We start from the raw sequence: 13,107 nt of genomic DNA on the forward strand, positions 1-13,107 counted from the left end.
AAGATTTCTCTCTAACTAATATATCTCATTTTTAATAAAAAAAAAATTTTTTAATGCTCTCTGTAATTAAACGATACCGGATCTTCCAAATAATAATAATAATTACACAAATAATGTAATTTACAACATGATAAGTTTATTATAAAATGATATTTTTGAATAAAATATATTTTATTTACAAAATTCAATACATTTACGGTTAATAATAATGATACATAGTTTTTGTTACAAAAAATGAAAGAGAATAAAGAAATATAAAATCTTTACACGTAAATTGCACAGTTTTAATGTATAATTAAATATGCAAATATGTAACACAAATGCATTTAATTATGTAAAAAGCACAGGCAACAAATATGTAGCAAACTAACTCGCGTAAAAATATGTAAAAGTAACTTCAATTTGTGTGTAAAATTTATACACTTGGATTTGCAATGTATTCGATGTAAAAGTGCCTGCCCCAAATCAAATCAAAATATACATATCGTTCTATTATAAATCTTTTCTAACTTTTCAGCGAATATATTCTCTCTTTTTGTACAAAAAACTAAGGGGAAATTGATCGATAAATTTAATTTGGATCTGAAGCCTCGCGTATTTCGAGCTCAAGTGTGTTTATCTGAAATTCTCTTTATAAAACTGTGAGCGTTTATCATGCACTGTCACATTGTTGCCCTCAAGGATCTCTGGTTGAAAGCGCAGAAAACCGCGACGCGTAAAAGGACACCGGTGCAAAGCCAACCAAAATAAACATCGATTATCGACACTTACCGTTGCTGAGCTCCTCGTAGACAGGATTATAGAGGTCCTGCGATATGTAAGGATCAGGACCGGGGCTGCTGCAGACAAATACCCCTCTACCGCCCTCCTTGACATCCAGCATCTATCGATGTAAGAAAGATGTCAGTTGAAAAGAGAAAGAACAACGCGATGCAAAGGAGAGAGAGGACAAGATACTAATGAGAGTATATTTTTATTCATTGTACTTTTAATAGAATTACCTTCAAACGGCATATTGTATTTAGATTTGCATGATTTATATTCTTTTGGAAAATATAATATAGATACGTCGAAGGAGGATATATTTACCAAGGCCGGGAATCGATGAAGCATGTTGACAGGATTTTAATTATTATGCATCCGGAATCGTTAAAGTAATGGGTAAGCCCGCTATGAGACGAATCTGAGAATCTGAGAATCTCACACTTTTATGATAAGCTAAAAGTTACGTGTTACTCTAAATTAGAGAGATCAGTCGATTTTACCGTTAATACAACCTCAATTCTAACTCGGTGCCGCACCTACAAATTGTGAGCGTTTAAAAATTAAGCCATCATCCTTGTATTTCATTCCACAGCGTTGAATGATAATTAACCGGCTTTTTATGCAGCTTCAGAGGATTAATCAAGACACCTGATAGACGGGAAACGTGTAAGCAATATACGACATAATCGCAGGTGTCAACGATTTAATCCTCCCGACCTCGAGTTAGTTCGTCCGAGTGGTTGCGCGTACTCTTGCGCAACGGCTTACGTGTCGCCGTCGTCGCCGTCGCCGCCGCCTCCCGCAAGCGGTTTCCGGTCTCGACGGTATCCGTGTCCGTGTGGTGGTTTGCGAGACGAATTTGCCACCGGTTCTCCGGTTCAGCCGTATCGCGTTAACTGGCGCAAATGGCGCGCTGCTATCCGCAATCTATCTCGCTATCACTCCTACTCGCCCGCGTCCATAACGTCCTGTGATTCCGCCGGATACCACACATACGGCGATTGAAACTGGCGTAATCGCGGGGAATTCGATTTTCTGGCCCGTGGAGACGGAGGAAAGTGAAAATCTTACGAAACGTTGAAAAGAAAGTTAAATTTTTCCTCAGCAAGCGAAGAGTTTCTCGAGCAAGTATTGAATCTAATGATTAGACAATCACTAGATCTAGTCATGACATAGAAAAGTTGTGTTTTACGTCGCTACTGCTTGGTAATACTGGTTCCTAGCTGCTAACTAGAAATAAAACGCTCACTTCTCCTAGTGGTTCTATATTAGAAAAGTCAACTAGCTAGATAAGAAGTACACCATAGTTTCTAATAAGAAAATTTCTTACAGTAGAGAATTAATCGAAATGAATTTTAAGGGTTTCCATAGACCCAAAATTTTTGTCCCGAAGAAAATTTTTTAAAGAGAGAAATAAGTAGTATTCAGATGGAGCGAAGTCAGGAGAATACGAAAGGTGAGGAAGAACGTTCCAATCGAAAGTCAACAGCTTCCTACGGATGGATATCGAGAGCCTGAAGAAGTTAGCCCTCCCTCCCCCCCCCCATTTCGAACTTATTTATTTTGACAGTTGCGTTGATTTGTACTAGATTTGTGTTATATTATTCACGAATGATAAACTTGTAACACGAAAAATGCGCGAGAAAAATGAAAAAACGGTTTATTTGTCAGCTTCCACTTTTTGTTTTTCACAATTTTTTTTAATCTTTAATTTTTTAACACGTTTTAATTAAAGAAAACGGAATGTTCTGAATAAAAAAATAAAATTTGATTCATGAGAACTAGAAATTTTGTTACCTTCAATTAAAACACGTTGTCCATTTATTAGACAGATCTAACTAAACTCATTTTTCAATGTAATCCGCATAAAAATTTTCCCAGATCTTTGTATTAACGGAACCTATTTAACATATTAATGCCTATTAATATATTGCAATTATATTTTTGCCGATATCTTTATCTAACGGAGCCATCAACGTCACGTGAGACGTCAACATAGATATTAATGAATTAAATTTACTCTCTACGAAGCTATTTTTCATCTCTGAACAGTCGCCGTTCACGTAGCAAATTGCGATCGCGGGATATGATGTAAATTCGACCTGTTCGCCTTTCTTTCTCTCTTAATGCGCAAAGGTTGAAATATCGCTGATAACGTGTGGAAGTGTCGCGTGCAAAGATATATACAACTCTATCTAAAATTATATCTTCCGAATTGAGTCGCTTTCTATCGCTTGCTCCTCGACGATCGAGTAAATGGATTCGATCGGATGCGAATGTAAATCGCTTATATAATATACCGTGTCTATTTTCCACATTTCGTGAGATTTGTCGTGCAATCACATACACCACCGCAAGGACAAGATGAATACGAGAAGCGCGTTAAAAACGCGTTGGTAGCGTGGGCCGAAAGGTTGAAGGTTGAACGTTTCTGTGAACTTCATAAAATATTGAAAGAAGGTAAAATGGATAAAAGTGACGAATGTATCCTGTCAACTGGTGTATGTGCAATTCATGAGGTCGGTCGGTCGCATATCACGAAAATAATCTAGCATCACGGACCAGCTTTATATGGATATCGCCTTACACTTTGGCAAAATGTAAAACTAAGTCATTTTATTTTCAAACACCCAATACGACGTAGCGTCAAATGATTAATCATTTAAGTGCACGGTTTGTTAGCATTATTACATCACAGTAGCCGTAGGACGACAAATTTGGAAGCCTCTGGAATATTTTTCGACATCTTCTATTTCTAAATAAAGAAAAATACTGAAAAATTTAAAGGTGAATAACTGATAAGAAAGACAGGCCATAAAAGTCGTCGCCAAATGGAGGGATAATCATTTAAATTTTAGTAGAAGAATAAAATTGTTCGATAGCGTAACGTACCGGACTTATTTTCCAGAATTTTAACGGGTACTATAACCGCTCTTAACTCAAGCCAATTAATATTAATTATTCAATATTAATTATTCCCCTCAAAATCTTCTTACTAAAACTTTTTTTTAGTGTTACGAAATGTTGCGAAAAACACAAAAAACATCTTTTATTTCTGATGTACTAATGCCTGTTGAAAAAACAGGTATATTAAAATGAATCCTTATATGTATATACAAGACATAAAAATTAAATTAAAAAATTAAAATTAGTTAAAAAGAAATCTAAATAAATAAATAAAATTAATTCAATTAAATTTTCTATTAAAATTAAATCTGACAGTTCTCGAATATCTCATTCTTTAGGAGCGGAAAGTTTCATCTTTTTATGCCATTTTTACACTTTCGAAGTTTGAATCTAATATCGCGATTTACGATTTAATATTTAGAAACCTAATTTCTAAAATGTTATCTGTCTCTCGATTTTTTATCCACCTACAACTTCTGAGCGCGGAGTGCCTATCTGCGGTCTATTATCTACAGATGCGATCAAGTGCTTGTAAGAGTTAAATGCTCTCTCGCGAGTCCACAAATTGCCGAAATTGAGTTAGCTGTTTGGTGGTTCGCGCGGGGAAGAAACCTGGGCAGAGGAGCCAACGGTTCTCGCACTCCCTCTATTGAACTCCCCGAGGCGGTGTTATCGTCCGTAGAAAAAAGAAACATTCTTCGAGTCCCTTACCAGCAAATACTCGTAGCCTTAGAAACGCACACAAGGTTCATTATTATGTTTACATTGCAAAAGCTATTGTTAAAGTGTTTGCGATTTTTTAAATGTTTAAACCACCTTTCGCCCTTTATTCTCTAAATCTACAAATTTAACGTTAAACGCGCTTGTTTGATTCAACAGATGCGTCTTTTTTTACAGTAACTATGAACTCTCGAGTGTCTACTTGTCAAAATTAAAATAAATTAAATGTTAATATAGTGTACTTTAACATTAAATCTATATAGGACGTTTCAGACTTAATCGTGCAAAGAGCTATCGGCTTACAAATAAAAAAAACTAATCGAAAAGTTAAGTGCTGACTTGAATAGCAAGTAAAGTAGAATCATTGCTAACTTATGCAATTCAGATTAATTTTTCTGTTCCTAAAACTTTAATATATTACTTCTTCTATTAAATCTCTTTTGTTTAACATCGTATGTTGGAAGTTTATTTTCTATTTGTCCTAAAAAATAGAAATCTGATCCTCTAAACGATAGATGTGAATTTAGAAAATGATATTGTCGTTCCTTTAATTACTTTTAAGATGTTTCAAATTTATCATGTGTACAGCTTGTTTCACTTGAAGAACTTCTATCGCCATCTGTATTTAAATTTTCATTATAATTTAAAGTCCATAAGAGGTTTCCATACATGTTTCTTATCCATACATGTTTTATTTGATTTTTTCGGCTTTTTCAGTTTGTGTTCCTTCCAATAACATTTTATATCTGGAATTCATGAAAACAGCAAATAATAATATGTAATTATCTAATTTTGCGTCAGAGCTAGAAGTTTATTACGAAATAAAAGAAAAAGACTATAAATCATAGAATAAGAATCATAATAAGGAACCGAAAAAAAATGTAGACCGAAAATAATTTAACGGTTCCGGTCCAATCCGAATCCCAGATCCAAATATATCTCATAATAAAAACGTATACTTTGACGTTTTAACCGAAATTACCCAAGTACATTTTATGTAGAGTAGAGATATATTTCTCACGGTTCATTTTGTTTCGATGATAAGGTAATTTTTACTTAAATATTCGCGATATATACCTCAATCTCATATACGATAAATAGAATTGGATTTCTCGAAAGTCGAGTTACGAGTTCACCAAGTTGCGTGTCCAACTTTCGACCTCACGGAATCGAGTTAGGCACCATTAGTGCGAGTTCGAGATAGAACGAAGGCAGAACCGAACTTCCTGAATTGAACTTCCGCTCATAGTTCATTTATACGATGCAAAATAGTAAGAAGGCTTCTCTTTCTCTAATCTCCAGATGAATAATCAAGTTCGTTTCACATTAATTGACAATCTAAATAAGCGAAATTGTCATGAAACGTACGTTACGCTCAATCGTACAAACTGACCCGTGATTTTGCATTTTTCACCGTTTCTCTGTCCCTCTGAGTCTCTTCTAATTTTAAATTATTATAAAATTCTATTATTTCTTAATTCCATTCTAGAATATCCGCCATAACGGATCAGGTAATCCCGCATTCGCCCTCACGAAAGAACCGCCGAGTTTTTGGGCGAGTTATGCAAGTTGGCAAAATTCCATACGTTTGAGAAATTTTCAATATTCCGGCGGGGAAGTTCGATATTCGGTCAGTTTCACTGAAACTTGATTATATTAATGATTTTACAGTACCGGATGCGAATTTCACTCGGCCGAAGAGATGAAACGTGTAAAAACGCGACCGACTTCTTCTTCTTCTTCCAATTCTTCCCGCTCTTCTTTCTCCGGCAGTATTAAAATTCTATGTCTGTTATACGTCCTCCATAATGGCCGGGCGGTGCTCGCGGGTCTTTGAAAAGTTGATCGCTTTAATGACCCCGTAGCCCCCGCAGGCAGCCGGCACCAAACGCTAAACTTAGATCTTCTTGGACGTCGGCGACAGTGCATACTTAAAACGTCTTAGCCGACGTAAAAGGGCGCGAGGGGAGGAGGGAGGCGGAGACCCGACTCAGCTTTGCAACTTACTGCGAAAGTTCGCGACATAAATAATCGGGGATTTTTCTGAATTAATTCCGATCGATCGGAAGATTCGGACGGTTTTGCGACGGAGTTCTCGTCGGAGACGTTTTCTCCGGAGGAAGAGGATGGGATGCGAGAGTGGAGAGGAAAACAAGTTTTCAGATGTTTAGCAACAGTGATGCATTGAATCGTCGTGAGATTGATTATGGGAGACGTTTGTAACATCCGTGTAACTGGAAAGTATCAATTTCCGCATAGAAATTTCTCATGTTCCCAGATATAGTAGATTTCGATTAGAATGTCCAAAATTACCTCCAAATAGGTTATCCCACTACAATATCATTTGGGTATTCCATTCTTACTTCAAACATGGGATGAAGTCTCTTTTCTGCGATACTGATTAACCATGAATTGTTTGCTTCGTACAATTGCTATCGCTAGAATCGAGAATGACAGTTTGATCGAATATCAGAATATGAGGTTAATAAACGGGGTTATATTTTTAATGTGTAATATACTTAATAGTGTGCGTATAACCTGCGTATATGCGTGTGTGCGCATAAGTATGTATCAGGTGTGAATATTTAAAGTGTTTCGTATATTTTGTTCAATCATAGTGTAAAATGGAAGGTAGAAAAAATCTTTAAAAAACATTGTGATCAAATATGATCTATAACAACTTAGAATCATACGTGTGAAATATTATACTTCTAACCAGAAACTGCGTAGATTTCCCAACTAGAATTCATAATTATTATAAGAAATCCGACTAGATCCCAATTAGATCTCAAGAAATTTTCTGTGCTACAGGTTTCACACAATTGTGATTTGTGTGAATTATGATTTGTTCCGATTAATTATATAGCAATATAATGTGAGAAAAACGAACTATTTACTGTAATTATAAGAAAACCAGGTTTTTTCTGTTCTCTTCTCATTACGCGTGGAAAAAAAGTTTGGTTGAATTTATCTGACATTGAATAAACTAAACGCGTTTTAGTCGAAAGAAACAGAATGGTTTCTGGTTACAAGAATCGAATTTGATTAATATAAGAACCAGAAATTCTGTCTCCTTTAATTAATGCGTTCATTGTTAATTAAATTTAACTAGACATTTTCTCCGTGTATTTATACCTTCATCGCATATATTTTGAATGGCTCTGTACCGTTTAATGCACAACGTTATATCCGTATGAATTAAATATTACGTACATGTCATATTCCAGACGAGAGTGGATGCTGTGTGTATATATGTAAAACATAATGCGTTTTGAAAGAAATCTTGTAGGGCGTATTAGTTAAGGATTGGGAATACATGTCGAATATGGACTTTTAAAATCTCAATTATATGATTCGGCGAGGATAGAAAGCAATTATAATCCATGAGAACGCGCGTAATTTTCCCTTTGAACGAATTGAAAGCGAATATCAATTATCGACGTTTTCTCCGAACGAATTGAAAAATAATATCTATTATCGACGTCTTTACCGAATGATTTCAACAAAAATGGAGTACAGAAAAATGGAGTACAGAAATATGTTTTTTCACACATTGTATAAGCGCAATATTGATAGCACGTATTTCACAATATTTTAATCGATAGCAAGCGCTACTTTTCATATTTATCTTTCCGACTTTCTGGAATACCGTTGAAATTTAATTAATTTTTTAACTAACATTATTTTACTTTGCCTAAAAAATATATTATGATATATATAGCAATTGAAAAAAATATACATGTAAGTCGCAATGCACTGATATTCAGTTGGAACGTCTTCAAGTAAAACAAAACCCCAAACCGAAACTAGAAACTATTATCAATGTTTTCTGTATGATTATTCCGACAAACATCGAGTGTACTAATATTTCTTTTCACCCATCGCGTGTATAAGCACGATATTAATAGCAATAGTCTCATAATATTTTATTCGATGTAAGCGCTTTTTCATTGAACTTTTTATTCCTCTCTTTCTCTCTCTTTCTTTCTTTCTCTCGAAAACTCAGAAGAATCGCGCCTCATCTTTGCGTCTCACTGGTTCCTGTGACGTCTCTAAAAACATATACGGAATTTATAATTCGTCCATTTCGAGTGTTTCTCGGCATGTACTTTCGAATACAGGACGTTCCTGAACTTAAGCATTGGTTGATTGTGGCGTCCTATATTGCGGATAATATCATGCTCGCCGCCGCTGTGTGAGCGTTTCGCGCGCACACGTGCGTGCTAATATGTCGTGACTGTGTCGCATTACCGTAACCTGATAATTGTTAGTTACTGAGCCAATTGCATTAGGTTCTAAGTCTGAGGCCAGCTCCACGTCGTTGTGTCGCTATTGCTCCGCGGATACACCGGTCGGACTAACGACGCGGCAGAGCGCGCGTAATTGAGCCAACAACAGGTGGATGTTAGATCGATAGACTTCCGCTGGCGGATTGGCCGTCTACAGGTTTATCCGGTTGCAAGTGGCAAGATTTATGACAAGATCGATAACGGTAAAAGGAGCCCGCGGACGAAATAATTACTGTTTGGCCAACATCGAGAGAAAATGAGAGAGAGAGCGAGAGAGAAAGCAAACGCGGGAACTCCCTCTCTTCCCCCGGCAAAGCCGACGTTGCAATTTTAAACCTGTGATACACTTTCCCAGCGAGAACGATCCTTACACCAATCTTTTCTACAAAATTCTTATAAAATTGATTTGAATGCCGAACAGAGCGACAAGAACGTCGCATCATAATCCAGAGTACTTTTCTTTAATGCGTTCAGTTATATTTTTTTATGTGTGTAAAGATTAACGGAAATATGTTTGCAGATGCAGAAACGAGGATGTTCCTTTGACGTATGAGAAATTGAATCATTTAAATCGACGATTGAGCCTTTTTGAAAAATTCACGAAGTTGCATATATCATTCATGTGGACACGATTAATAATATTCAAATATTTGAATTTTACTCGGTCTCTTTTTGTGTTCGCCGAGAAGATGTCGATGGTAAGCATTTCTAGAGAAAAGAGGGCTTCTTCTGAGGAATCACGAGCTGCAAGATGGCCGGCAAATCGGTGACACGTTACTGTCGGGATTTTCCAGTCTGGCAAGTTCTTTTGATTTGCTGAAATTCAAATATTTAAGCCTGCTTCGACTTCTTGTTTACCGATCGACAAGCTGTCACGTAGCATAGGCGGAGAAAGACCTGGAGTGCGGAAAAGCTTCAGACGAGAGTGTCAAGTGAAGATACGTTCTAATTGACGCGCTATCAAAATCGCCGGGTTCGTTAACCCTTTGCCGTACATTGACAAGTCGTGATAACAATTTCGGGCCAAATATAAATGTCACGAGTGAGACTCGTGGTAACAATTTCGGGTCAAACATAAATGTCACGGGTGAGATTCGTGGTAACAATCCCGGGCCAAACATGAATGTCACGAGTGAGACTCGTGGTGTCGGCTGATAGAAATAACGGCTGAAACGTAAACGATCGCGGCAGTAGGGAACCGCTAGAAAGAACTCAGAATCAGTTCGTCAGTTTTTACCATTACGCCACTAGAGTTGCGATTTGTATACTCTGCGTTACAAAACAAACGTCCAAAATTACTTGTGGCTTTGTACTTCCTTTCGTTTTTTCAGTCAAATTTAATTTAGAAACCCTAACACAATGTTTAAGAAAAGGAAAGAAAATATTAAAAATATAAGCCACGCATCGCTTCGGCTCGTTCGGCGAGCGTCAGCGTCTGTTTCTTGGGCCCAGATTTTACGGAGCTCATCGGTAAGGCAAGGGGTTAATTAAGAATACTCAAACGTAAACTTCAATTTCACTCTCAGAACAAAATCGGAGATGTGAACCGAAATTAATGCAACGATATTTTGTTGGACTTGAAAACTTTTAATAGAAACCGATCGTGCAGTTATTCAATGCAAGAATACGTTTCATCCTTTACCTGTCCTTATTTTCACAATAAAACTCAGATCTTCCAAAATATACAACGTATACGTTCCCTCGTGTTGATTGCGGATTCATTTTTATCTGCAAATAAGTTTAATCTTCGATATTTTCAATTCTGAAATTTACAAAACTTTTCTCTCTTCCTTCCTCTATTTCTTTCTTCTAGTTAAAAATTGAAGTGCAATTTCTTTTATATAGTTGAAAATTATGCGAAACCGATTATTATCTTAATTTCATTTCTCCTATTTTTTGTCATAGAAATAATATGAAAAATGAAATATGTTTCAGGAATTTTTGCAGCGAATCAAATATCTCCCGAATAATACAAGAACGATTGTAATGCTGAGATCTTGGACTGTTTTCAATTAAGTTAATTAAAATCAAAACGTGAACTTCTCGGGCTTGTCTTTGTCTGTATCTTGAAAAATCACTTTCTTTTTAAGCGTCTAAGGTAGTTGGTCCGTAATACTATTCCGTAATAATACTATTAGGAAGATAACAGTTGATACAACACACGAAGAAGTTCGACATACAAATCTGTGCTAAATGTATATAAATATGATATATAATGCACAGCTATGACTCTATAACAAAAAAATATAAATCAAATTTATATAATTAAAAATTCATAAAGACATAATCGTTTTTCACGTTTTGTTGTATTATATTTTTACTGAAATTGCCCGTGTTAGACTTATGTTTATGAATATATCATATGTACCGATATGCATTTATGAATGTACGCTACTAGAGAAATGTTTGCGATGTTAAATTTTTTTGTATTTTTGTATATATTATAGGTTTTTAAAATGAAAAATATGCCTCACTAGGAAGTACAAAGAGAAATATAGCGCACAGAATATTGCGAAATATTTACAGGTTACGTACTAACCATGTCGATTGTGTATTTTAATATCAATTTCTGAAAAACTGGTTGACCAATGATCTAGTAATTTTTTGATAATATTTTTACAAGTTTCTTATCGTTTTCTTGTTTCTTATTAAAATCGTAAAAATAATTTAACTGCTGGAATTAAAAGCGTGATGATATCGGAAACCGGTTTTGTACCTATGATACGTGTAAGTGGTGCTAATTTTGACTTCAATTATTTTAGTTTTGGTACGGTCAATACTTTTTTAGTTGTATATGCGTGTAGATCGAGCTTAAATTAATATACTATTAAAATTTGAGAAGATTCCTAAGAAAATATGTTTACGGACCAACTACTTTAAACGTTAACGCGTCCCGCACGGCGATGAATCCGTGAGCAAATGAAATCGGTGATGGACGGTTACGAGCGATTTTCGAGCGTCAATCCCTCACTGTACGAGTAGTAACAGTCGCCCCTGGTGGCGCCTGAAACACAGGGAGGACGCAAGACGCGACTTCTCTTCCCTCCCTTCGCGAGGCAATTAAATTACACAGAGCCACGGAGAGAAAGCAGAAGAAGATCTTCTCGCGCCATGTCGCGCGCTTCGCCTGGATATTTGCTCGACTCCATTTGCGAAATTAGAGATCTATTTGTCCGTGCAGGAGAGATGGCAATCGCTCGGAGAGCAAAGGTGACGCGGCACAATGGTGACGCGTCAATCTTTCTCCCTCTGCTCTCTCACCCTGCAAATCCTACCCCCTCATTCTCTTTTCGTAGCCCATCCCATAGAACGCGTTCCTACCTTCGAACTTGGCCAACTTTCTTCCCTCCATTTCTTTTCATTTATATGAGAACGTCTCAGGAAGGAACCCAAGCTGGTTGCACCGACATTACTCGGAAATACGAACCACTACTACGGTTTTGCCGGCGCGCGTAAGACATTTTCCGCGTTTAATAAAGGAACCTTTTCGTCCATCAAAGTTATCTGATTGATGCCGGAAGTACCGAAGCAGTCGACGCAACCTACGGAGCCTGGCTGTGTTAAGTTGTATTTCTCATTAAGTCTTTCTCTCTCTCAGCAGAAAAGTTTGAACACAGAAGTGGTTATTCCGTGTCCACATATATTGTCATTATGTATATCGGGAGACGATTTGGTGACGCGCGAGAGGAAAAAACTATATATATCTCTCTTTCTCTTTCTCTCTATATCTCTAGTTGTATGACGGAGCTTTCAGTTTCTTTCTTTCTGATCTCTTGATTTCTTCGCTTAAAATAATTCGCGATTCCCATCTATCGTGCGCGCGCGTCGCGAAAGGATGTAAGGAATGGAGCGGGATTGTGGACCGGGTCAATAACCACTCCTCGTCAAATTTTTCAGCAAAGTAATTTTATTTTCTCATACCTCCTCCAACTTTTCTCTCTCTCTCTCTCTCTCTCTCTCTCTCCTTCTCTCTCATTCCCGCTCTCTCTCTCTCTCTCTCTCTCTCTCTCTCTCTCTCTCTCTCTNACTCAAAATATACACAGAACCGTCGTCTTGTTATTCGCCTCGTCGAGCTCGCGACGTTATTTACAGAACACCGTGTCGACCGACCGGCAAGGTACGTTAACGGTAATAAATAACGGCACTAATAATAATAATAATAATAATTATAAGAATAATAATAATCGTAGCAGTAATAAAGATGACAATAATAATGGCGCTAACGATAATTACTAGTTTAATGATAGTGATTAATTTACAGATCGGAAAATCAGACTCCGCGAGAAGACTCTTTCCTCATGATACTTCGATGGACTTTTGCGTGTTCGTCCTTTCTTTTATATATATATATATATGTATGTATGTATGTATGTATGTATGTAAATATGTATACACGTATGTACATATATATATATATATATATATA

At 36.6% G+C, this 13,107-nt stretch overlaps 1 protein-coding gene across 1 annotated transcript in view; it reads right to left on the reverse strand.

Moving 5' to 3' along the window:
• Window positions 1-13,107, reverse strand: part of LOC106748114 — a 143,634-nt gene that overhangs the window by 5,743 nt on the left and 124,784 nt on the right. The window contains exon 5 of the mRNA XM_014626342.1: window positions 772-885. Coding sequence (XP_014481828.1) covers window positions 772-885 — 114 coding nt within the window. The remainder of the gene's footprint in view (window positions 1-771; window positions 886-13,107) is intronic.

This window comes from Dinoponera quadriceps, unplaced genomic scaffold, assembly GCF_001313825.1.
Source record: "Dinoponera quadriceps isolate SergipeBrazil2010 unplaced genomic scaffold, ASM131382v1 scaffold163, whole genome shotgun sequence".
NCBI lineage: Eukaryota > Metazoa > Arthropoda > Insecta > Hymenoptera > Formicidae > Dinoponera > Dinoponera quadriceps.